At 46.7% G+C, this 26984-nt stretch overlaps 2 protein-coding genes across 2 annotated transcripts in view; one reads left to right on the top strand and one right to left on the bottom strand.

Annotated features, from left to right (window-relative positions):
* Window positions 1–3028: 3028 nt before the first annotated feature.
* On the top strand, window positions 3029–17271 carry Ankrd40 (ankyrin repeat domain 40). Its single transcript, XM_036196747.1, has 5 exons — window positions 3029–3405; window positions 8946–9094; window positions 9454–9936; window positions 13706–13887; window positions 14979–17271. Exons 1-5 carry the CDS (start codon window positions 3272–3274, stop codon window positions 15123–15125), a joined length of 1095 nt encoding a protein of 364 aa, XP_036052640.1. The 5' UTR covers window positions 3029–3271; the 3' UTR covers window positions 15126–17271.
* A 1360-nt stretch (window positions 17272–18631) lies between these two features.
* Abcc3 (ATP binding cassette subfamily C member 3) overlaps window positions 18632–26984 on the bottom strand; it is a 35505-nt gene continuing 27152 nt past the window's right edge. Inside the window, exons 27-31 of the mRNA XM_036195293.1 lie at window positions 25997–26143; window positions 25715–25873; window positions 24982–25148; window positions 21345–21539; window positions 18632–19147 (exon numbers count right to left, since the gene is read on the bottom strand). Coding sequence (XP_036051186.1) covers window positions 19039–19147; window positions 21345–21539; window positions 24982–25148; window positions 25715–25873; window positions 25997–26143 — 777 coding nt within the window. The 3' untranslated portion in view covers window positions 18632–19038. The remainder of the gene's footprint in view (window positions 19148–21344; window positions 21540–24981; window positions 25149–25714; window positions 25874–25996; window positions 26144–26984) is intronic.

A 26984-nucleotide genomic window follows, 5' to 3' on the forward strand; every position in this document is an offset into this window, starting at 1 on the left:
TTTTTAAAGCATTCTTTGAGTCTTATGAATAGAAGCCAGACGAGGATGGGTTGAAAAATTAGAGGAAGAGGCAAACCCAAAAAGGCTAAAATACAACACTTGGGAAGCTGAAGCAGGAGGAACCAGAAATTCAAGGTCATCCTTGGCTGTCTAGTTCAAGGCCAGCCTGGGCAGAATGAGAAAAACCCATGCTGTCTCTTCACCACGCACTGTAACTTTCCAAGGTCACAAGCAATCTTAAGGTTCAACTCACGCCTTCCTTATCCACTCTGTTGCTCTCCAGCCCATGAGTCACTCATCACTAATCCCTCCCACTCACTTGCTTTTGATTTTGCTACAGGATTCCAGTTCTTCATCCTCAAGTGCCTTAGAGACTTTCCTTTCCATCATTAGAATTTCAAGTGTTCTTCAGAGTTCTGTCTGGCTGTCTTCTGTCAGTACTCACCACTCACCAACTCTCTTGGGGTTATCTCTCCTGTTCCTATGACTTCACCAAGCACTTTTTGCTGATGAGCACCAGATCTCAACCTCCAGGCCAGATCTCCTTTCTGAATTTAGTATCCAGACCCACCCCCTTGACTGGGCCACTCCACTTACATGAAAGTCAGAAAACAAACAGAAAAACAGCTTCCTGGGTTGGCAGTATAGCTGCTCCATGGTAGAGAGCTGCCCCGGCACTGTGAAGCCCTGGGTTAGATCCTCAGCATCAAAAGAGATAAATAAAAACAAAACAAATATAGGTCCTGGGGCAGTTCAAGTCAATAGATGAAAAAGTGCATTCAGGGCTAAGGAGATAGCTCAGTCAGTAAGTCCTTGCCAAGAATGCATGAGGACCTGAGTTTGGATCCTATCATAGTTTGCTTTCTGATGCTATAATAAATACCATGGCTAAAAGCACTTAGGGAAGAAAGGGTTTATTTAGTCTTTCAGCTTACAGTTTATCACAAAGGGAAGCCAGGGCAGGCAGAAGTCAAGCAGGGCAGGAACCTTGAGGCTGATGAGAAGTCCATGGAGAAATACTGCTTACTGGCTGGCTTGCTCTCCTGGTTTGCATTCAGTTGCCTTTCTTTCTTTCTTTTAATTTATTTGTTTAGTTTTATTTTATGTGTATGTGTGTTTTGCCAACATGTATGTATGTGCGCATGTGTATGCTTAGACCTGAAGAAGTCAGAAGAAAGCACTGGATCCCCTGGAACTGGAGTTATTATGGTTGTGGTCCAGCGTGTTGGGAATCAAATCCTAAGCCTCTGCAAAGGCAGCAAGTGCGCTTAACTGCTGAGTTCTCTCTCCAGCCCCCTGGTATAATCCCGTCTTAAAATTTATTTATTCTTCTCCTGATATAACCCTTTTAAGGGAAGGAAATTTAACAAACTTTTATTTTTAAAAAACATACATTTTGGAGGGCAGTTACCATCTAATTTTTGTTGTTGCTGCTGCTGCTGATTTGTTTGTTTGTTTGTTTGTATTTTTCCAGTTCTGAGGATGGAATCCAGGGACTTGTCTGGGTAAGTACTCTACCACTACACTATACCACCAACCCACTACTATCTTTTTATTTTATTTTATTTATTTATTTTGGTTTTTCAAGACAGGGTTTCTCCGTGTAGTTTTGGTGCCTGTCCTGGATCTCGCTCTGTAGACCAGGCTGGCCTCGAACTCAGAGATCCACCTAGCTCTGCCTCCCAAGTGCTGGGATTAAAGGCGTGCCTCACCGCCGCCCGGCTACTATCTTTTTAAATGGCTTTTTTTTTTTTTTTTTTTTTTAAAGACTACTATTTCTTTCCATGTGTGCTAAGATTGTGTTAAAAGACTGAGTTCCAATGCCATTCACATCAGCCTCAGATGGAGTACTAGGCTGAATCTAAGAATTAAATTTTAAATTGGGGAAACAAATAAAAGTACAAGCTCAAGCAGAGTTCCAATTTGCCACTGGGGTCAATTTAAGCGTTTAGTCAATTGATATTCATCACTCCTGGTGTGCAGCGTGTACTCTGTGAATTACTGTATAATAATAATCACACACTGCTTTTTCTTAAACAGTAACAAGACAAATGCATGCCCTTGGCAGCTCTGAGAAATGGAAATAAAGATTCTATACCTAAATTTATCCCTTCCTATTTCATCTCCTCTTTGGCCCACCTTTCTGCCTCCCCACGGCACTTTCCTTAATCTTCTCAGCCCATCTGCCAAGTTCTAGCCAGTGCCACATGAGGGATCTCTCCAAGGCACCTGGGCTCAGCAAAACAATATTTTCTGTTTCTCCCACTGGGTAGTAGAGCAGTGCCTACTGAGGCTCTGAGCCTCATTAGCTAGTTTAGGCAAGGAGTACTGCACACTGCTGTTTATGAACACACCATAGCTCTACCTCTCAGTGCCTAGGATCAGGGCCTGGATGACTAAGCCCCCCCCCCCCCCCCGCCTCCCCCGCGCCTTTCCTTACTTGACTTACAGAGTAACTACTTATAATTTATAAGATATAATGAATTGCATTTTATAGACTGTAAACAATGTTATTTTTCTTGAAAGCCAAGTTAGAAGAATTTCTGTCTAAAAACGATAAGGGGTAAAACAGAAACAACTGAAATAAATATTCTAGCTGAATGGTTCCAAGCACCGACAAAAATAAGAAAGAACACTGTTATCTATCTCGGCAAATAATGAACATATTATAGTAGGATCGTTTTCAGCCCATTTCCCATCCTGCTGGGCAAAAATTGGCTCAGATAAAGAAAAAGAGCTAACCAAACTTGGAGGGTGGGTGGAAACCCACCAATTATTTTTAATGCCTGCTAAACAGCCTGCTCCAGAGGATAAGGCTTTTCTGGCTCTCAAACATGTCGGGTCCCTCCGCCCCCCAACTATTCCTGTGTCTGTCCTCCTGGCTGGAAGCTGGGAGGTCTAAAAATAGCCGATGAATCACAGCAGATAATCCAGTGCAGTGGTTACATAAACAGCCGGCTGGGGTGGCGGGGCCGCGGGTCGGAACGAAAAGTATCTGGGTTAGTGTTGTCACACTAAATAGGGTCCCCCGGAGCCGGCCTTCGAAGGCGCGGCGGGGGAGGAGGCCTGGGCCTGCGGGCCGCCGCGAACAGCTGGGGATCTGCCGGAGGGCGGGCGGGGAGGACAGAGCCCGGGCCGGGCGCGGGAGGAGGCTCGAGTGGGGCGGCCGAACCCGACGCTCCTTCCCCATGGCCGGGAGCGGGCCGCGAAGGCGGCGGCGGCGCTGACGGGCTTGGGGCGGGGCGGCCGGGGGCCCGGGGCCCTGGGGAAGATGAACGCCCTCCTAGAGCAGAAGGAGCAGCAGGAGAGGCTGCGGGAGGCAGCGGCCTTGGGGGACATTCGGGAGGTGCAGAAACTGGTGGAGAGCGGGGTGGATGTGAACTCCCAAAATGAGGTCAACGGCTGGTAAGTGGCGAGCGGGGGAGGCCTAGGGTTCAGGGCCGCTAGCTCGGGGCGTGGAGCAGTCAGCCTTGACCCTGGACGCAGGCTAAGGTGAAGGCTGGTACTTCAGGCCTCGCAGGTTGTGCCCTTTCGAGACTAGCCCTGGCCTCATTGCCTCGAGCAGTCAGGAGCACATCCTCCCCAAATCATATCTTCCGTGGTCCCCCGCGGCCAGCGCCCTCCAGGACACTAGAGCCCATGCCATCCCCCCCCCCCTGCGCCCCCTGGCTATCTTGGCCCGCAAGGTGATACTAGAGGCTTTGATTCTCAACGACTCAGCACTGGATTTCATCAGGCTTGAATTATTTTGTCATGGGCGCTTCTGAAGAACACTTGGTGCAGAGATGAAAGCATAAGCAACCGAGCAATTGCCAGTCTTAGAACCAGTACTATTTCTTTAGCCAAGGCCAGGAGAAGGGAAACAACTACAAAACCCCACCACTTGCACCATAATATGCCTCTGTTGTTTCAATGCAACAGTGATTTGCCGTTGCCTACAGCTGCCAGTTGAGAGGAGACTCATTTGTTTACCCTGCAGAGTGTTTTGTTTTCGTAGTACAATTTCCAACAGAGAATTTCACCCAAGGCTTTAAAGTCTGCTTGCAGATTGCCCCCTTCCCAATTAAATAAGGAGTCTCATGTTAAGACCCGATCATTAAGTTACTGGATGTAGTATTATTCTACCCTTTTTTGCATTTTCATTTAAATTTTTACTTAATCCAGGTAATGTCTAACTCGCCTCTTTTGCTAGTTCAAAGTTAAAATAAGTTTGAACATCGGCCACCCCTTCGTAAATCGAGTCACACACTTTGGAACTGAAAGGGCACTGGGGATCATTTGAATCCCAGAGAGTGTTTTGCCCCTGGTTGCACAATTGTTAATATATCAGAGTCAGAATTGACGCTGCCTTACTTCCTAAGAAATCTACCTGCCTCCTCTCCCTAAAGAAACTATCCTGGAGAGCTCTCCACAGCTAGGAGACAGTGGACACTCCTTTCTTGTCTTATTTGAAGTGTTTACAATAAAAAAACAAAAACAAAAACAAAACAAAACAAAACAAATTTGTAGTTGTGTTTGCCTTGCCCAGATGTCCAAAAGTTGTGAATTACCATTTTGGCACTGGGAGGCAGTGTTCTACAGAATAATGAGCCTGGTCTCTCTGCAGGTTCTGCCTGCTTAGCTGTATGATCTTGCCTGAGTCACTTCATTTTCCAGTTGTTTCAGAAGGGTTATTAGCGTTTATTGAGATGAAGGATAATAAATAGCTACTGTGTATTAAATGTGCTCTGTGGCATAGATGTGGTTCTGAACGTTTGACATAACCCATTTATGACAATTTGGGGACATAAGTTATTGTTATTTTCTCCATCTTAAAGATAAAGAAACTGAGCCCCCAAGAAAATTAAGTAAATCATCCAATTTTCAAAATGTTCCTAAATTACTAAATTTGGGATTTAATAAGTCTACATTACTGTTAGCCTTTAAGTAATTGGTAGAGCTGAAAATGAATCCAGCCCCTGACCCCCTCAGCACAATGCATGCCCTTGCTAGATATACAGTGGATGTCAGGTGAGTCTGAAGTAATGTGATGAGGCTCCCTATAGATTTAATTCAATATTGATGAATTTAAGTCAATTCAATCCAAAAGAATCCCTAGATTCCCTTTATCCCGCCTTATGCCCTTAGCCTATTGCTTTCAGTTCTTCTCATCTTAGCCTCTTATATGACCAGGCCAGAATGCTGGCATTATCCTGGTTCCCTGTCTTTCCTTCACACACCACATACAATCAGCCAGTTCCGCTGCCTCCCTGTTCAGATAGGATCTGACTACCTCTCACAAGCTCTGCTGCTACACTGTCATACAAAGCCCCCGCCATTTATCTTGCTGGGTAGTTGCATAGTCTTGCTTATATTATGACCTTAACTCGTGGTCTGAGGGTCCCTGACTTCGAACAGTTGGATCACTTCGCTCCAAGTCCTCTAGTGGCTCCCAAGTTACTCTGAGATGAAGCTGATTTCCACTCCCTTACCTGACCTTTGGGCCCCATCTCTTGAGATTTGCTTCCTTGTTTCCTTCTTCCCACCCCCCCTGGCTTCCTTGTTTTTCCTGGAACACCCTGATTCTAGACCTTTGCACTTTGCCACCTTTTTAGTCCAGGGGGCTGTTCTTCAGTGTATCCATGGTTTGCTCTCTGTCCTCCTTCACATCCTAACTTAGATGTCAGCTTCATGGTAAAGCTTTTCCTTGGCTGTCAGTAAAAAATTGTGCAACTCCAGCCGTGGTTGTGTGTGTGTGTGTGTGTGTGTGTGTGTGTGTGTGGAGGGAGTGTGGCACACGCCTTTAATCCCAGTACTGGGAAGCTAAGGCAAGTGGATCTTGTGAGTTCGAGGCCAGCCTGGTTTACAGAATTCCAGCACAGCCAGGGCTGCATAGAGAAACCTTACCTCAAAACACCAATAAAGAAATAAATTGTGTAACTCCCCTCCCAACCCCTACCATCCCCTAATCTCTTACTCTGCTTTATTGCCCCATAATACTTAATAGCCACCTAGCACACTACATAATTTGCTTTTTATTTGCTAATTGTCCTAGCTTTGTTAACTATAAAATGAATGAAGAACGTTCACAGTAGTAATATTTTTCTTTTCTTTCTTTCTCTTTTTAAAAATTTTTAAAGATTTATTTATTTATTATATACACAGTGTTCTATGTGCATGTATGCCTGCATGACCGAAGAGGGCATCAGATCCCATTACAGATAGTTGTGAGCCTTGCGGTTGCTGGGCATTGAATTCAGGACCTCTGGAAGAGCACCAGTGTTCCTAACTGCTGAGCCATCTCTCCAGCTCCCCTCGCACCGCCCCCCTCCCCCACTTCTTTCTTGTCTTGATCTTACTGGGCTGACCTTAACTCTTGTCCTCAAAGTTACCTTCTTCCCACCCTGGTCTACTGAGTAGCTGGGCTACAGGCACGCCCCGCTATACCCAGCTCCTCAAGGGACCTTTTGAAGATTAAATGAGTAGAGCCTTTACAATGTCCAACATGTAAAGTATTATGTTTGTGTTAGCTATTGTTATTTCCTTATTATTAGGCAACATGTTGGGAGACTTATAAAGTCACCCTGAAAAATAAAAAAACAACTCCTTTCAATATTGAGAAGTAGCTAGTGACTGCTTTCATTTCTTCGTTGCTCAGTAACCACAGTCTCAGCAGTGATGAATGATGCCTAGTTGATGAATGATGCCTAAAGCCTCTGGTCAAAAATACTTTCCAGCCCTAATGGGATATTCTGACTGCAAATATAAAGTTTAAAGAGTTGAAGTTCAAAAATAGAGTTTCCACATCAATTGTAATTCAAGTGTCATGTGTCCCCTTTGGCTTTAGAAATGAGTATTATGGTTTATAAGAAGTTGAAAATATTGCCTAGCTGCAATGGTTTTGAGTTATAGCTGCCATAGCCACTGGGCTCTGGACTGTAAATGATGGTCACTGAGGGTACAGGGTGGCTGGGACATGCTGTGTTCACATGACCCCATTTTACATGGTAGTACTCTAACTGGTGGTTTGTTCAGTCTCTGGCCCACTCAGTATCAGACTTTCACTCTCTTCATGATTGACTGATGTACTGCTAGCAAGTAAGTACCTCTTTCCAAAATGGAGCATATTTTTTTCTCAGCCCAATCCCTTCATTTTTGAATGCTCAGTTATTGTCATTATTCATTTTTTTTAAGCCTATGCCATAGACATCTCCACACAAACACACTCCAAGCAGCAGAATCAAGGAAAGTTTGGATTTCCCCTATGCTAAGCAATGTCCATTTTATGCTAGGTTCACTAATTAAGGTGATAAGAAATAGGCAGAGTTGGCCTGGAGATGTAGCTCAATGGTAGAGTGCTGACCTAACATATGTGAGGACATTGGTCCAGGCTCTGCTATCACACGCACACACCTGTATCTATTAGGGAAATGCTTCCTTCTGTTCGCCTCTGCTGGGGATGTAGCTCAGTGATCCATCACTTGCCTAGCATGTGTGAGTCCCTGGGTTGCAGGACAACAAAATAATTTTAAAAGCCCCATCCCTGTTTTTCCCACGGGCGGTCATTTTGTTCAAGAGTACACGAAAGGCATGTGGATGGTGAATGAGTAGCTTTCATCCAGTCATTCAGGCTAGCATTCCTGAAATCAATAATATAAAGATACACAAGGCAAATCATCTTTTCCTTGAAATCAAATCAACCTTACAGACGGTTGTACTTCTTAGGTTAGTGACCTCTCTGTCAAGCCTTTACTCTGTTTATTATCTTATCTACGTTTGGCTGTAAGCTTGGTCAAATTAGAGAATTGGTAAATGAGATTGTTTAAAATGGGGAAAAGTGTTCCTTACCATAATATAAATTCTGCTTTGCACCTGAGGATGCAACTTCTGTTAGGATTGCATTTTTGAGGCATACTAATAAATTTCTATACAGTATTAAAATACTATTAATTGGAGTGCACAACATGTCTATGTATACAGTATTAAATAGTTTTGCTTAAGTGAGGCTGTTATGTTAGAAGGGTCTGTTCTTGAAGCAATTTGGTTGTTGTTACTATGCCTCCAGAGGAAAAAAGTATGTGTGCAGTGTTTCATTTGAGCAGATGAGGATCTGTTTGTAGCCGTCTGGAGAAATTGAGAAAAGCCAGCATTTTTAAAAATGGGAATTTAGAAATCGTGTGTATGTGTAGGTGTGGTAGGAGAGAGACAGGAGAAGAGAGAAAACACCTAAGATTGATGCAGTAGCCCTGCTCCAGTAGTGACTGACGTGACAGAAGCTGCAGATAGGGCATGGTTAGCAGCCTGACAATATTTACTCTTCAGCTGGTACTTAGCACACATAAAGTTTTCACAGTTTCTAAAATAAAGAGGTAACGTAAAAATCTGTTTTAAACAGTCCAAGATCTAATGGATGTCACAAGGCAGCAGCCAGCAGTCTCTGGAACCTGGGAAATTGAAGCTCCTGGGATGGATTGGTGTTTCTTGTGGTCTAGAAATTCAAACTTTATCTATTAATTTTGCAGCACTAGGATTGAACCCAGGTAGGCCTTATGTGTTCTAGACTTAGCACTCAACCATTAAGTTAGCTCCAGCCCCAAAAATGAAACTGAAAAATAATACTTAAATGTATTAAAATATTATTATTATTGGAGATGGGGGGTGGTCTCACTATGTAGCTTTGTCTGTCCTGGAACTCACTATGTAGACTAGGCTGGTCTTGAACTCACAGAGATCCGCCTGCCACTGCCTCCTGAGTGCTGGGATTAAAGGCATGCGCCGCCATGCCTGGCTATATTAATATTTTGATCATCTGCTTTGTGAAATGAAAAGTTGAGATTGCTAGTCTGGCTTCTGAGTTCTAGCTGAAGTCGAACAAGCTCATATATTTATTTACTAATGTTTCTAATTTGAAATCTTGAATCAGCTTTTCTCTCTTTCAGTCATTCTCTCTTCTTTCTTTGGGACAGGACCTGTTTACACTGGGCATGTAAGCGCAACCATGGCCAGGTGGTGTCATACCTGCTAAAATCAGGGGCTGACAGAGAGATTCTTACAACAAAAGGAGAAATGCCCGTGCAATTAACATCAAGGAGAGAGATCAGGAAGATTATGGGAGGTGCGTCCGTTTGGGAGGAACATTCAATTTTGCAAACAAATACTTCAAGATGTGGTGTTATTGGCCACATCCATGCTGATCAGATAACTGGTCTTATTTTTCTAAATTAATTACTATGCCAAGGTTGTGATTCCACATTGTTTGTAGGATGCCAGTAATATAAGTTGTGTTTTTTTTAATTTGTAAAAGTGAAGATTTTTACAAAAAATGGTAGTCATAAACCTAATGAAATGGTCTCTCTTCTGACCTGAAGAGGCAGTCAGTCCTGACCAAAGTATTTGTCACATTCCAAATGACACTAGCTTCCACCATGCTCCTTTCTTGGTAAGTTTTATGTTCTGTGTTTTTCTGTTTTTAAGTGGAAGAAGCTGATGACGATGACGAGCTCCCCCAGCTGAAGAAGGAGTCGGAACTGCCCTTTGTTCCCAACTATTTGGCCAACCCAGCCTTCCCTTTTATCTATACCCCTGCAGCAGAAGACTCCACCCAGCTGCAGAATGGGGGCCCCTCCACACCTCCAGCATCACCCCCTGCAGATGGCTCACCTCCATTGCTGCCCTCCACAGAACCCCCTCTGCTAGGGGCCTTTCCTAGGGACCACACCTCCTTGACACTGGTTCAGAATGGTGATATTTCTGCCCCCTCTGCCATACTCAGAACACCAGAAAGCACAAAACCTGGTCCTGTTTGTCAGCCACCAGTGAGTCAGAACCGCTCCCTGTTCTCCTCTGTCCCATCCAAGCCACCAGTGTCTCTGGAGCCTCAAAATGGGACATATGCAGGACCAGCGCCAGCATTTCAGCCATTTTTCTTCACTGGAGCATTTCCATTTAATATGCAAGGTAATGCCTTAACAGCAACAGTCTCTGCAAGAGGAGAATGACGTTTATTTGTTTATTTAATTGGGGTATACTTATAAAATTAGGGAAAAGTTCCAGGATCTGTATAAGGAAGTCCCTTCATTCAAGATTCATAAACTGTATACTGTTTACTCAAAAATATGAAGTATTGTTCCTTTTCTGTCATTCCTGGGAACAAAATTTTTCTCTTGCTGGGCATGTTGGTGCACACCTTTAATCCCAGCACTCGGGAGGCAGAGCCAGGTGGCTCTCTGTGAGTTTGAGGACAGCCTGGTCTACAAAGTGAGATCCAGAACAGGCCCCAAAGCTACACAGAGAAACCCTGTCTCAAAAAAACAAAACAAAACAAATGAAAGAAAGAAAGGAAGGAAGGAAGGAAGGAAGGAAGGAAGGAAGGAAGGAAGGAAGGAAAGAGAAAGAAAGAAAGAAAGAAAGAAAGAAAGAAAGAAAGAAAGAAAAAAGAAAAAGTTACTAGGGAGCTTAGCAATTTTTTAAGCCCTCTTGCTGCTCTTACAGAGGACTCTGGTTTCTTTCCCAGTCCTACACTTAGCTCACAACTATCTCTCACTCCAGTTCCAGGGACCCAGTGCCCTCTTCTGCACTGCATATACATGATACACTGTGATGACACACACCTTTAATCCCAGCACTCAGGAGGCAGAGGCAGGCGGATCTCTGAGTTTGAGGCCAGCCTGGTCTACAGAGTGAGCTCCAGGATAGCCAGGGCTACACAGAGAAACCCTGTCTTGAAAAACAAGCAAACAAAAAAGAAAAAAGATTAATTGTTTTATGTATATGAGTGTTTTGCCTTCATGTAAGTGTGCCATGTATGTACAGTGCCTGCAGAGACCAAAGAGAGTGTCAGATCTCCTGGAACTAGAATTTCAGACCCTGTGAGCCACGTGACATGGATACTGGGAACCAAATTCTGGTCCTCTGGAAAAATAGCAAGTGTTCCTAAATGCTGACCTGCTGTGGGATGTTCTGTATATCATTTGTGTTGCTCTGATTGGTTAGTAAATAAAACACTGATTGGCCAGTAGCCAAGCAGGAAATATAGGTGGGACAAGCAAAGAAGAGAATTCTGGGAAGTGGAAGGCTGAGGCAGAGAGACATGGCCAGCCGCCACCATGACAAGCAAGATGTAAGGTACAGGTAAACCACAAGCCATGTGGCAAAGTATAGATTAATAGAAATGGGTTAATTTAAGATAGAAGAAGTAGATAGCAAGAAGCCTGCCATGGCCATACAGTTTGTAAGCAATATAAGTCTCTGTGTTTACTTGGTTGGGTCTGAGTGGCTGTGGGACTGGCAGGTGAGAGATATTTGTCCAGACTGTGGGCCAGGCAGGAAAACTCTAGCTACACTGACCCATCCCTCTAGCCCCTTACTTCCCTATTATTCTTGACCTCTATAATTTTGAAGGGTTCAGAGCAGTTATTTGGTGAAATGTGGCTTTCTATCATTCCTTCTCTGTTTATTACTTGATATTCTGCTATAAAGAAAGATTTGGGGGAGGGAGGGCTGGAGAGATGGCTCAGTGGTTAAGAGCACTGGCTGCTCTTCCAGAGAACCTGGGTTCAATTCCCAGCCCCTACATGGCAGCTTACAACCTTATGTAATTTCAGTCTCAGGGATAAGACAAAATAAAAACAAACCCCAGTAAGAAAGGTCTTTTCCTTCTCATTTATAGCCACACTGACTTATTACTCCTTTGTGTGGGGAGGATCTTTTGCCACTATGGATGTCTGTATACCGTGTATGTGTCTCGTGTCCTCAGAGGCTAGAAAAGGGCATAGGATCTTCTGGAATGAGTTACAGAGAGTTGTGAACCACCCTGTGTATTCTGAGAATTAAACCAAGGTCCTCTGGAAGAGCAGCCAGTGCTCTTAACTGCTGAGCCATCTCTCCAGCCTGGACTCATAATTCATATTATATTCAGTGTATTGTAATTTGATGCAGTCATTCTTTTGATATTGAGATTATCCCTGATTTAGCCAGTGGGAACCCCTTCAAGCTAGTTCTTAATGTCCTGTGGACACATCCCCATTATTCTTGGAACACATCCTTATTTCTAGGGCAACAAGATGTTCCTGGTTTATAGTGTCATTTCCCCACTCCAATACAGCAGTCCACCATTTCTCCTGGGAGTCCTGGTTCTTTTTGGTAGAGAGTAGGATTTAGAAGCCAGGATGTGAGCATTAGAAGCCAGGATGTGAGCACTAGGTGTCCTTCTTGCTATAGGTGTGACAGTTCCAGGCTTAATTAGAGACTGAGAGAAGAGGAAAGAAGGGACAGTGTGAAGAGTGGATGGGAGAAGAGAAGGAAGCAGATAGGCATTTGTATATATGTTTGCAGGTATACACATATATTATTCACATATTCGTGTATATTTCTTTTTGTGTGTGTATGTGGTTGGTTTTTAGTCTGTTTGTTTTGGTAGAGTCTCACTATGTAGTCCTATCTGGCCCAAAACACACTATGTAGAACAAGCTAGTGTTGAATTCATAGAGACCCACCTGCCTGTTCCTCCCAAATGCTAGGGTTAAAAGAGAACACCACCATGCCTGGCTGTTTATATCATTTTAAGAACATTAGAAACCACAATTTCTACATTCAAACGGCTCTTAATTCCAGTAAAATCTACAGTCTGGTGTACACTTACTTTTCCTTTTCACCTGTTTTCACCTAACTTCCTAGTTTTGAAGACCTAGTACTATAGCTGCTAATTCAGTGACCCATGATGCTGTGAGGGCTCCATAAGAGCAAGACAGAATTGTCAAATGTGTGTGAATACTTGGCTTGAGTCATCTTGACACCCAGCTTTGGAATATAAAGGCAGATAGATTGCTTCTAACTGACTCCTAAATGTAGTGTTACTTACTTCCAAACAAGAGTTCCTTCCTTATCAAGGTGCAGTGCTTCAAGTCATGCTTAGATTTAACTTGTTGTTGTTGTTGTTCCTTTGCTGGTTTTGTTTTGATTTGGTGGTTTTGTTTGTTTTTGTTAATTGATTTGGGTATGTAGCCTAAGCTGGCCTGAAACTCATTAGGTAGACCAGGCTGGCCTCAAACTCACAGAGATCTGCCTGTCTCTGTTTCCCAGTTGGTAGAATGAATTGTTTTGGTGGTTTTTTGTTTGTTTGTTTGTTTTTTGAGCTGAGGATCAAACCCAGGGCGTTGTGCTTGCTAGGCAAGCGCTCTACCACTGAGCTAAATCCCCAACCCTGTTTTGGTGTTTTGAAACAATGTCTCACTATGTAGTCCAGGCTGTCCTGAAACCTGTGGCTCTTCTCTCTCGACATCCTGTTGCAGGGATTATAAATGTGTGATGCAGTCCATGCCCTTTACTGTCTTTATTTCAGGGAACGTCATATTTCCTGAGTAACTTCAGCTCCATAATTGTTGAATCCTGTCAGAGCATCTCATCTTGCCTTTGCCATCTTTCTGACCCTCCTCTCCTTTCCCTATTCATGTGTCATTGGTACTCAAACCCTCTGGAGTCTTTACCTCCTTATGTCCAGTGACAGAGACTAGTGACTCTTATGTAGCTAGGGTGGCTGCTGCCCCTTTTGCTTGGTGACCCCTCCTAGAGAAGACAGTGCAGGGAACTGCCCCAACTGAGCCAGGAATGGATGTAAACAAACCCTACTGATTGACCTAGGTTTTCTCAGTGGGTGGTGCAGACCTTAAATTACATGTGCTGAGCTGTACCAGACTGTGCATTACCATTTCCTCCTCTCTTTTTCTAGAGCTGGTACTCAAGGTGAGGATTCAGAACCCATCTCTTCGGGAAAATGATTTCATTGAAATTGAACTGGATCGACAGGAGCTCACCTACCAGGAACTGCTCAGAGTGAGTTGCTGTGAGCTGGGTGTTAATCCAGACCAAGTGGAAAAGATCAGGAAGTTACCCAATACTCTGCTGAGAAAGGTAAGAAGTCTGCTCAGCGCGAGTAAGGGGCTGCAGCCTGCATTTGGAACACACCTAACTTCTTCCTTGGTTATTGAGTCATAGCTGGAGGGAAAGCCAGTAGGAAAGGGCTAAGGAGTGCTGAGGCTAGAGCTCAGTGGTCAAGTGTATACTTGTCATGTGCAGAGCCTTGAGTTCAAGCTCCAACCTCAACGCAGTCCATAAGCTTTCTCTCTCTTCATCTGAGTCCACAGAGACTCTGGCTTACTTGCTTACTTCTTTGTTTGTTTGTTTGTTTATTTATTTATGGCAAGGTCTTGATGTGTAGCTCTAGCTGTGCTGGTATTTATTGTTTGTCCTAGGCCGGCAGTAGATTTATGGCAGTCTTCCTGCCTCAGCCTTTTGAGTGCTGGGATTAAAGATGTGAGCTACCACACTCTAATACACTGGCATTTTTGAAGATTAGAAAATAGCAGAATGTTACATGGACCTGTTTCAGTTCTTTCCATAGTGACCTGTGGAGCTTGCCTTAGTACCCTATTAGGTATGTTGTGTGTATGATGAGCTGAGGCCCACCTGGGCATCTGTGTGATCCTCCAGCCAGCTATGGGTTCTCCAGCATCAAGCTTCTGGCTTCTCTAGGAGCCTGAGGAAAACTGATGCCCACCTGCCTGTCCCTTCAGGACATTCACATCCTACAGCAGAGACTGTTAGGGCCTTCTCCATCTTGTCCAGGTTATACCTGGTAACTGATCATTGCTTAGCTGCGTCAGGGATTTCATTTTCCTTCTATATTGAAGATGGACCAAGATACTAGCTAGCATCAGTACAGTCCACCAAACATAGACACAAGCTGCTTCTATTAATCTGTTGCCTTGGGCTGGCAAGATGGCTTAGTGGGTAAAGGCATTTGCTGCCAAGCCTGATGACCTGAGTTCTATCCCAGGCCCACATGTGGAATGAGAGAACCAGTTCCTACAGGTTGTCATCTGACCTCCACATGTGTGTCGTGCGTGACAAGCACGCAAAATAAACAAGCAAATTAATGAGTGTAATTTAAAAAGTAACTAAATGGAGAGAAACATTTAACCCATTGCCCTGTTTTGTTTTAGGACAAAGATGTGGCCCGACTCCAGGATTTCCAGGAGCTAGAGTTGGTTCTGATGATAAGTGAGAATAATTTTCTGATGGGAAACGTTGCATCCACACTGACTGAGAGGCCTTGCTACAACCAGAGAACTTCCAAACTGACATACTAATGCTGCAGGGCCTTTATCACTGAGTATTGTGACTGTATGTGTCACCTCTAGGCCAAAGGACAAGCCATTGATCCCAAAGCCTCGGATGCCCAACCCCCAGGGCCTCGGGTGCCCCCCAGGGCCTCGGGTGTCACTGCGCAGTGTCCACTAACCCCCTGCCTCAGCAGGAGGGAGCCCCGGCCCCCAGCGCAGTGCCACTCTTCCCAGCCTCTTGGTGCACAATAAACCTATTGCTGAGTCTTTGAACAGCTGGAAAGCGGTCTTGAGAGGCAGAGCTGGAGGTACGATAGCCAGTGTTTCATGTGCAGAAGCTAGGGAGTCAAAGTGGACACGAGAGCGGACCTGTTTCCAGGCGCCGCTGTTGACGGTGCACCTGTAGGGCCAGGCGCCCTTCTCTTGGTGTTGCATGCTCAGGATGCTCCTGAAATTTGGAACTGGGGAGGGAGACTGAGGTAGAAAGCACAGGTACTGGACAGAGGGATTCCGGTGTGACCTGTGGCTGTGAGGTTCCATATAGCGTATTTATAACTGTTACTCAGGTTTAAAGTATTTAAGAATCTAGTCACCTAATTGTAAATAGGCTGTTAACCAAAAGAGCTTCCCTCCCCCGCTTCTCTTTTGTGACCACTCATGACTGACTGTCTCAGGCTTTGCGTCTCCTCCCCTCCACGGTCACTAGAGGGCGCTCTGGCGCTTTCTGAAGGAACCACTACATCTTTAGTGAGGCAGTTCCTGTTATCCTTGTTCAATTGCACCATTCAAGAGCACAGACACTGCTGGTCCACGTCCACCACTCTCACCTCCCACCAGAAATGAAAAGCAGTTTTTGAGCCTGAATTTGTTGCTGTTTTAGAGGTTATTGTGGGAAACTGAACTAAAGGAGTTAGCATCTTTATTTTTGTATCAAAGATAAAGGTTATTTTGGCAATTATTAGGATTTTTACATAACTCTGAAATCTGTTGCTTTTGTAAACAAATTGGTCAATCTTAGGAATCCCCATCACCACCACCATCCACTGGTCAGTCAGTTGTGAGCACCCGATTAGACTCAAGCACGGCCTAAGGATCTTTTCCAAGAGTCTTCCCCTTCTCCTCAGCAGCGTTAAAGTTGAAAAGCCTCGGTTTTGCTGAGACAGCTTCACTTTAGAAATAGGACCCGGCCCACACAGACAAACAAGAGCAGGGGCTGGAGCAGCTGTTGATGAGGATCCCTGCTGTCTTAAGCTTACTCCCCATAGTGCCTATAGTTTCCAAAGAAACTTAACTTCCTGACGATTAACTTCATTTTATTAGAACACTGCATTTGAGTGAAAACATGCAGGTGTCGGTGGAAGAGACTGTTTTGCTGAGGTAATGGCCTCCCGCTGCCACCTAAATGCTGAAAGGAGATTGAGGTGGTCATGGCCAGCTTAGTGAGGTCACTGTGTAGTGACTTCATCGTGCCCACCCCTGGTACCCTGGGGATTTTCCCTTGTAGAGTGTTTGCACAGCAGAGTGGTAGTTGTTCATCACCCCGTTCTCCCAAGTGCTTTAATGAAGAAACCTCCCCTGTGTTTCAACCAATCAGAAACTACTTTATCTAGATGTACTAACCTTCCCCCCCACCTTGATTTGCTTTGGAAAAACTTAGTTTACTGATACAATAGTGTGATTCTATCGTGGAAGAAATAAATTCAGTATTAATTAATGTCTAAATTACTGGGGTTCAAACTCCTTCAGACACCCCAACTGATTAGAGATTCTCAGAAGCAGTAGAGACCTGGCTGGGAGGTGGGCTACAGACCAGTGTTCCAGAGCTCAGGAGCAGTGACCAAGGGTGTTGGTGTCCCAAATGGGAGATGTGTCCCACATGGCTCTGCCCAATGCCCTGCTCTTTGCTGATGTCCTCTGTGGTCATTGCCTCTGGCAGTGGGATGAACTGCATGGTTGCTCTTAGGTGAGTTTGAAGTCTTAATCTATGCATTCAGAGAAATATTTTTATATGCTTTGTGTAATTTATAACAAGGGATTTTCTTTTAAGCGTTGTTAACTGAATGCACTTCTCCTCATCCACTGCATAGTTGAAGCATGTGTTCACACTGTGTGTAAACATTCACAGGAGACTGTTGAAACATAACAGGTATTATTAAAATTAAATGCTAACTGACCAAGTTCATTTTCTCTCCTTGTGCCCTCGTAAACAGCACTGTATTCTAGTCACAGAGGGTTCAAATTGCTGTAAAGTCCCGTGGGGCTGGCTTTGCGGAGGAAAAAGAGAAGGGCCAGCTCCCCAGCTGAGCCTCCTCCACCCACTGCCACTGCTGTCCCTGCAGCAGCAGCATCTGGAGATGGATTCTGTGTGGCACTTCCCTCTCAGTTCACAGCAGGCGCTTTGTTTCCCTGGAGTCGCTGAGCCAGTTAGATAGAGGTCATCCCCTATTAACCACATTTTTTGATTATCCTATTTACTTGACACAACTGAGCCTCCCCTTTGGGCTGTCAGCACCTGTCACGGCCTCAATGAGTTCAGAAGCAAACTCCTGAGACAGGAGAGGAAACAGCCTCACACCTTCAGATCCTCAGCTGAGAAGCCGAATGAATCTCCTGTTGGTTTAGGCCAGCTAGTGCCTCACAAAGCAGACGTCATGCCAAATTGGCCTAATAAATCAGAGAGCATAGCAGAGACCTTTGCTTAGCACCAAGGAGAGGCAGAATAATTTGGGCATTTGTGCTTTCGTACTTGCTCTATCACAAGGATGGAAGTCGACTTCCATATACTCATAAACATCCTGGACAGAAACAGCCTGCCCCCCAAAAAAAGAATGTGATTAACCTTTAACAAATGGTCCTGCTGCATAGGCCAAGCCAGGGCATATAGAAAAAGCAGATCAAAGGAGCCATCTCCTCAGTGATTCCAAGCATTTAAGGTGGGGAAAGAAAACCAGCCATCACCTGCAGCCAGTCACTTTTCACCAAGAGCAAGGGTAGAGATGAGGGTGAGTAGGCTGAGGAGGTGGCAAAAGAGATCCATTTCAAACGCAGCCTGGGTCCAGAAAATAAGCCTTTGTTGGCTTGTTCAAAATGGCTCCAGGGGCTGGAGAGGCAGGGACCTGGAACACTTCTGACCTTAATGTTCATCCAGCTGACCTGAGGAGAAGGAATGACCAGTGGCCTTCCTGGTGAACAGGCATTTAAAGGAGCCAGGAGGGGAACAGGCTTGGAAAGACAGCAATGACACGGACCCAGAGGTGTTCTAAACAGCTCTTCTAAGAAGCTAAAGCCTCAGGTCAGATTTCAGGACCTTTATTTCTTACCTTTCATAACATCTGCCCAGCAGAAGGAGAGGTACTATAATTTCACTGGGAATTTTGGCTATGAAGATGCAGCCAAAAATTTGGGGTCTGAAGGTTTCAGATAACTCAGCCACATAGAAGTGTAGGAAGTCCTTCACCAAGGTTCGAACCCCCAGACTTTGGAAACAGGCAGAAGAAGGCAACACATGGTGTATATGCTGTTGACCACACAACTTTATTTCATCAGTATCCTATCTCAAGTGGATTCAGACAGCACCAATACAGGGACTGTTTTTGGGACAGACTGACCTAGCAGTCCCTGGACCAAGAGGAGGAAGGTTCGTTAAAAAGGAGGGGGGGTAATAAAAATGTAGTGGCAGGAGTGGTCTTAAAAACTGCAGTGTGGGGCTAATGGTAGACTAGGACCAGGAGACCCAGGCACTGGTCTGAACTTGGCTTTCAACTAGACCCCAACTCACTTCCTCATTCCAGTGTTAAGTATGGCTAGTCTGTGAGGCAATTTGCAGAATAATAATAAGAATAATACAAATATCACAAATGCCCCCACTCATTGCCATCAAGTCCATTCTGCAGACACTTGCTATTGGATTCAGACAAGGAAGAAACCCTTGGAATGTAGTCTAGGCGAGTCCGGCATCTTTGGCCATCCCATAGAAGATGCCTCCAGCTGCAATGAGGTTGGTTGGAGAATCAAATTCAGCTACTGCTCCTTTGTCCAAGACCAGGACCCTAGCCAAAAAAGAAAAAGTAGTTAGGTCTCCATCAGCGTAGACTCAGCCCTGGAGGCCAGCCCTGCCCTTTGAGTACTGCTCAGGCTCTGCTGTGACATGTCAGGCCACCCACGTCAGTCAACCCACTCAGCACAACTGATAGGCCACCTGTGCACACTCAAAAGCCTGGTTATTTTCGCTATTTGGTTAGCTCTCTTAGCACACGAAGCGGTTTCTAGGATCAAACACAAAGTCCTATTCATCTCTGCTAGTCTGGGCTTGGAAATGGAAAGCCTTCCCTAATGAGCCATCCTGCCGCTGGGGTCGCAAGGCTTCAGCAGGCTGTGTGCAGGGAGCCACAGGCCTGCGCTAGGCCCTGTGTACATCCGTCTACTTTGTGCCAGCTCACAAAGACACACGGCAGGAAACCAGGCTGCAGAGAGGCCAACGCTGCAATCTGGGTCTTGGGCTGCTACTGCTGCTGCTGTTGCTGCTGCTGCTGCTGCTACTGCAGCATGGATCAACTGCCCCACCCCAGGCAAGCCTGAGCCTGGAGTTAGAGTCTCCTATCAACCACACGCAGGAGGAACCTGGCACAAGACCTATAGCCAGCTGCACCAGGGGAAGGTGGGAAGGGCAGGAACCCCTAAGCTTGGAGAGAGACTCCTTTGTGAGAGGTAGATTGTTTTCTAATCCCCACCTGCTGGGCTCCTAGATCTGTGTGCTGGGAAGGAGTAAACATTACCACCTGGCCACTGTCCAGACCTGGGCCAGGAGGCTGTCTTATCCAAACTCAGTCTCCAGTGGCTTCTACTGGCCCTTTAACATGATGACCAGCTGACTCTGCATGGTCTTCAAGAACAGCTTTGGGGGCTGGTTCCTCTTTCTGGCTCCACCCTCCAGTCTCAGTGCTCCCTGCCTTGGGGGCTGTGCTGCCTCTTTTTCTGAGGTATTCAGCCACCTCCCTTCTTCACTCCCCATCTCTCATCCTTTCCCCATCCTTTGGGTCTGCCTAGCACTGCCCTTTCTTGGAAGAGAAGGTCCTGCCACCCTGCTAGCCTGACTTCTCTGCCTGCACACAGGGACCCCTGCTTCTTTCCCGTGGGCTCTAATTACAGGCTCTGTAACCTGACTCTTTGATTAATTTCTGCCTGCCCTTTTAGAATGAGTGGACTCCCACCCCTCCATGGTGGGGCCCGAGCCTCCCACCCTAGGGCTATTAGGGAATGAATCCGGAAAGACCTCTCAGCCCTGCCTCTTTCCCCGGAGGCAGAGCCCAGCACTTGCAGCCCACCTGTACTCTCCTTCCAGTAGGATCCTGAGTGGGAGTTGGGGGGATAGAGATGGGGTAGAGGTGGGACAGACACAGGGTGGCATCAGGCATGCTCACCACCCCCCAGATCCTGCTGGCTGCATGGGGGACACTTGCAAGAGAAAGCCTCAGTTGACCCATCCTCCCACCCAAGGAAGCCAAGTGATTTTGAGGGGCTCCCTTTCTCATCCTTGGGGGAATGAATGCTAGGGAGAATAATGATAAATGGGCTCTAAGGGGGCTGGGGAGCAAACCTTCAGTTTACATATGCTTTCACTGACTCCTTCCAGCAGTTCTGAGAGACATGGAGCAGCCCCAGCAAAGCTTTGCAAGCTGCCCATAGTCACACAGCAATCAGAGGCTCAGTGCTCTGGCTCAGACACAATGCCTTCCCCACAAGTATCAGCCCTTTTAGGGACTGGTAGGGTCTAGTCACCAAGGATGGGACCCAGGAGTCTGCCAGGGACCTCCCAAGCAGCTTTATCACATCCCCCGGTGTAGTGTTGTACTTCCCCGACACAGGTTGTAATGAGGTGATGGGCGTGCAAACGCTCCACCCACAAGCTTGGAAGTGACATGAGGGGCCATTCCCCTGCCCTTACCCATTCTCAGTTAGGAGCACAGAGGTGACCCATGCAGTTTCCAATGTCTAGGGAGCCTGGTGTACCTTTCCCCACATGTTGGTAATTCCAAAGACCCTGGGTCTTTGCAGATGTCATTGTACCCAGTTAACTCTACCCTGCATCTGAAGCATAACTTGGGAACCCTGTTCTGTGCTTCCATGCCATAGCCAATTCTAAGAGTCTCATTTGCCCTGCCTCTTGCGGACTCCCAGGTGACAGCCACAGATGCCCTCGTTCCATGACTTTCCATCCCCTCACCCACTTGGTATTCCATGGCCCACCTGTTGTAGTCCATGATAGTGTTGAGCCGGTGGGCAATGGTCAGTACAGTGCAGTCTTCAAACTGGGTGCGGATGGTGCCCTGGATGAGGTCATCTGTCTCCAGGTCAATGGCAGCAGTGGCCTCATCTAAAACCAGGACGCGGCTCTTGCGGAGCAGGGCTCGGGCCAGGCACACCAGCTGCCTCTGGCCAACACTGAGAAGGAAGGCAGGTGTTTCCAGCTAGGTGCCCAAGCCACCTTCCAGGCCTCAGGCCTTGTTTCCATTGGGTTTGTCCCTACTTCTTCTCAGCAGCCCAGAACTAGCTGTCTATATTTCCTGGCTCTGCCACAGCCCTCCAGGAGCAGGGACAAGGCTTTGTACCATAGTGAGGGGCCTGGAGAGCCAGAGCCAGACATCACCGCAAGAGCTCTGCTGTCAGTATCCTCAGGTCTCTCTTCCTGTGCTTCCTTCCGGACCACATTCTGAACTAGTGCCAGAGTGTGTCCTCACCTCACATTGTCAGTCATTCACACTTTATAGTAAGAACACACTGGGATTGCTCTCCCTGGATATTTGCATACAAGCCTCTCATGCCATCTTGCTCAACTATGATTATACCATTCTGGCAGCCATCTCCTACCCACACAGGGAGTAGAGAGCATGGCTCTGCTTGGGAGACATGGAAGGGAGGGACCTGGGGACTCCCCATCTTTGTTCACTGGAGATCAGGAGGGCAGATCCTTATCTTCAACCTCCCGGCCTTGAAAGCCAGAGCCAATAAACAAAGCAGGGCTGTGTTCCCAACCACAGAGGCCACAGCACCCCCACCCACCCACCAAGGACAAATACCTCAACCCTTCCCAGAGGGGTGAGTCACAGCCAAAGCAAAGACCGGCCTCCCTCCCTGGCCTCTTCCCGAAACTAATGAAGGTTCTGGCAGCAGAATGAGCTGCCAGATAGAGCTCAGGGCTGATTAATGGTGGGCCTGGCACAGGACACAGGTCATACTTAAGTGACCACAAGCGCACTGAAAGAGGACGAGGGACAGTTTCTGTCTCTGCTCCTGGCGTGAAGGGCTACAGATGCTCTTGGGAAAGTGCTGGGGGCTAGCAGACAGGGGGGTGTTGTACTGGGAACTGAACCCAGACCTCACACTCACTAAGCAAGAACTAGATCTCCATCCAGCCAAGGCTGGTAGTTGGGATTACAGGTATGCGCTGCAAGGCCTGCACCACCTGTTTGCCATTTGAGGAAGCCTTGTGATGAAGTAAGGAAGGCCATGGGGACAAAATCTCACATCTCCCTAACTCCCTTGCTCTGCCTCTGGCTGGCAAGGCAGTTTGGGGCAAGTAATTCCATTTCTATTTCCGGCCCACGGGGCAGCAGAAAAGATTAAATGAGATGGTGGAGGCCAAAGTACTTTGAATACTGCAAAACATTAATGTGTGCAAAACATTAAGATGTGACCTTATGTTTGTTTGTTTCAAGTTTTGAAACATGCATATGCACTGAATAGAAGGATGAAAATAAAGGGTTAGGAATGTAGGTCACGGTGAAGTGTTGCTCAGCATGTACAAGGTCCTGGGTTCAACCCCAGCACCAAAAGGAAAAAGTAAGAAAAAAAGAGAGGGCATTAAGAGAGAGAAGAGGCAGAGGCAGAGAGGCAGAATCTCTGTGAGTTCTAGTCCAGCCTCGTCTACATAGCAAGTTCTAGGATAGTCAGGGCTGCACAGAGACCCTGTCTCAAAAAGCAAACAACTGTCAGGCAGCGGTGGAGCACGCCTTTAATCCCAGCTCTTGCAAGGCAGAGGCAGGCAGATCTCTGAGTTTGAGGCCAGCCTGGCCCACAGAGTGAGTTCCAGGACAGCCAGGGCTATACAGAGAAAGCCTATTTTGAAAACAAACAAACAACAACAAAAAGAAAGTGGAAAATACAAGCAGGATTTTAAAATTCTGTGGAAAAAAAAAAAGCAAAATATCCATAATAACTTCCTTTTCCCTCCCTTCCTCCCTCCCTCCCTCCCTCCCTCTCTCTCTTTCTCTCTTTCTTTCTTCTTTCCTTCCTTCCTTCCTCCCTCCCTCCCTCCCTCCTTCCCTCTTTCTTTCTTTCCTTCCTTCCTTCCTTCCTTCCTCCCTCCCTCCCTCCTTCCCTCTTTCTTTCTTTCTTTCTTTCTTTCCTTCCTTCCTTCCTTCCTTCCTTCCTTCTTTCTTTCTTTCTTTCTTTCTTTCTTTCTTTCTTTCTTTTTCTTTAAGACAAGAAATCATTATGTAGCCCAGACTGGCCTTAAACTTAAAGTAATCCTCCTGTTTCAGCCTCCCAAGGCCTGGGATGACAGGCATATATCACCCAATAGCTTTTATATTGCTGACACATTGAATATTATTTTAGATACATTGGGCTAGATAAAATATGTTTTTAGAATTTATTCCAGGGCCTATTCAGTTAGATGGTTCAGTGGATAAAGATGCTTGTCATTAAGTCTGATAGCCTGAATTTGATCCCCATAACCCACATTTTAGAAAGAGAGAATTGGGTTGGAGAGATGGCTCAGAGGTTAATGCCTCTCTTGAGAAGGGATATCACTCTGCTGCCCACTAATGTGGCTACTAGAAAAAATATGTAATTATATATATGTAGCTTACATTATATATGTTTATTTTATTTATTAGTTTATGTATATGGGTATTTTGCCTGCATGTATGTCTGTGTACCACATGTGTTCTGTGCCTACTGAGGCCAGAAGAGGAGGTTAAATCTCCTGGAACCGGAGTTACAGCTAATTGTGAGCTGCCATATGGGTGCTGGGAATTGAACCTGAGTCCTCTGGAAGAGCAGCCAGTGCTCTTAACTGCTGACCCATCTCTTCAGCCCTCATATTATATTATTATCAGGGAGTGCAATGCAAGCAGGCATAGATTATTATTATCCCTATTTATATAGTGAATGTAAAAGAGACACAGAATGGTTAAGCAATTTGCCCCAAATCACACAGCTAGGACTATGACTTAGCAGTAAAGAGTTTGCCTAGGGTGACTCTACCATCAGAAACAAACTCAAATAGAATACCAAAGAAAGTCTAGATATCTTGAGGCTTTTGCCTCAGTAAGAACAGACTGCTGATCTCTGGAACACACAGCCCAGAGGCTTGGGTTGTGAACCCTAAGTATCTGGAGTGGGCACAGGGAATGCAGAGAGAGCCTACGTTGTATATTCCCAAGCTGACTGCCTCTATCCTGGCAGACATCTTTAGCTTTCTAGAGCAACACGGGCTTCCTTTCACTTATGCCACAGGTACATGACCCTAGGAGATTCCAACGAGGGTGGGACTGTTTCATCTGTACGTCACTGGGGTCGAATTAGATGAGAACCAGAGCTGGTTCAAATCCCAGGCATGCCTTCTCTTAGCTGTGCAACTTTGGTGAATCCCTGCCCTCTCTGAGTTTGTTTCCAAAACTGCAAAGTGAGTCTTGTATGAGGGGTCTGAGGAAGCACCATGTTCTTTCTGAGACTATACTCCACAGGAAATAACATCCCTGTGCAACTCTGGCTGAGGTGCATGCCAGTGTGGGTTAGGGGCTCAACCGGATTCTGCCCAGCACCCACAGGGCCCCCAGTTGGGGGGCAGCACTCCTGACCTGTGTACTCCCACTCTTACCTGAGATTATCCCCTCCCTCCGAGCACTGGAAGTCCAGGCCTGCTGGCTGGCTGCTCACAAACGAGTGCAGGTGGGACAGCTCCAGGGCCCCCCAGATGTCCTCCTCTGAGTAACGGCCAAAGGGGTCTAGGTTCATGCGCAGGGACCCCGAGAATAGGATGGGGTCCTGGTGACATGATATCGGAGAGAAATAGCTTAGCCCCTATAAGGAGTCTCAGGAGCGTGAGGAAGGAAAGTCATCGGGCAGAAGCTCTCTGCTCTGTCCCCAGTCTTCCAGAAGGGGGACATTACCAGGGAGATTTAAAAAAAAAAAAAAAACAACTGTCTGTGGGGGAGTGATAAACCTCAGCTTGGCCAGTAGCTGGTCCCCTGCTGCAGCGGGAAGCAGCGCCACTAATCTGCCTCCGAAGTGTCTACTCGGCATAAAAAACACCCTAAGGAGCCAGAAAAGGCTGCACCACTTTAGAGCCGTGCAACCAGGGCCTCAGCATTGCTCTGCTGGGAGGAGCCTGTGGTCCTTCCCATTTGCTAGTTCAGGAGCCCAAGGGCAGTCCTGACTGGCCAAGGAGTCTGTCCTTCCAGATCTGCGCCTAGGTGGCTTTTGTGTTGACTCTGCTCTTGGCTGTGGAGGCATCTTTCCAACCAGGCCCCAAGGCCCAGTTCTTTAAGTTCTTGAAGTTACAGGGTTTGGGAGTGCGGGGTGGGGGAGGAGCAGGGTCAGCAGGCTCCTACCTGAGGGATGATGGTGAGCTGAGAACGGAGGTCGTGGAGGCCAATGTGTGCCACATTGAGCCCATCAATGCAGATCTCGCCCTCTGCGGCCTCCAGGATTCGGAACAGGCAGAGAGCCATGGAAGACTTGCCAGCACCAGTGCGGCCCACAATGCCTACCTGTGGGGCATGGGAAGGGCTGTCAGGGGCACCTCTGGGTTTCTATCAGCACCCCAAGAGAGAGCCAGTTAGAGCACCCACGTTCCCCCACAAGACTGTGGCAAGGTCCCCAGGCACAAGTACCTTCTCGCCACCCTGCACATGCAGAGTCAAGTTCTTCAGCACCAACTCAAGGCCTGGGCGGTACCGCACTGAATAGTTCCGGAACTCCACTGCCCCACACGTGGGCCAGCCTTTTGGAGGACGGTTGCCCTCCACTACCCAGGGAGCCTAGCAGGAGAGAGTTGGGTTCTCATGTTCTCATCAGGCTGACACCTGTCCAAGCCCTCTCCCGCTGTTCAGCCCCACCTCTTTCCAGACACCTCAATCCTCTCTCACCCTGGCTCCTGCTGGGGAGGCCTGGCACCTGTGGTTCAGGGAATCCTTATATCCTTTGACTTTTTCCTTTGCTAGAACCCAGGGGCTCACACCTGCCAGGCAAGCAGGCTACCACTGGGCCACACCCCCACATGCTGCTCTAAAACCTGGCTGCCCTGCCCCTGCCTCTCTGTCACGCGTCTCTGAGGGGCTCTCCCTGCCTGCTTTTGTACCTCCTTTCGCCATCTTTATTCATTCTTTATTACTAAGTATCACCAAGGAGACAAAGCTCTCCTTCCGGAGGCTTGCGTCCCAGCATACACAGGGCATATGATTTATACAGAAGCAAGGCTCTGTAGTGGAACAAGTGATGAGGACTTGGGCCCACAAGAGTTTGCTGGTCTACGAACTCTTCAGGAAGGCTTCCTGGAAGAGGTGACAGTGGTTACCTGAAGGAGGTGAGGGAGGGAACCAGGCAAATGGCTGCCTAGAGGACAGACAGACAGACAAGGGAATGATGTTTGCAGTTGGTGTTCTGCAGCACAGAGGCAGGTACTCTGAATTACCTCCCAAGTGCTGAGGTTATAGGCACAAGCCACCACACCAGATTTGTTTGGTTTTAGCGACAGAACCCAGGGCTCTGGGCATGTTAGTTATGCACTTTACCAAAAGAGCTATCACACTAGACCATGGTTGGTCTCAAACTCACAGAGTTTGCCTCTGCCTTTCTAGTGCTGAAAATAAAAGGCACGCA

This window comes from Onychomys torridus, chromosome 8 (assembly GCF_903995425.1).
Source record: "Onychomys torridus chromosome 8, mOncTor1.1, whole genome shotgun sequence".
NCBI classification, from domain to species: domain Eukaryota; kingdom Metazoa; phylum Chordata; class Mammalia; order Rodentia; family Cricetidae; genus Onychomys; species Onychomys torridus.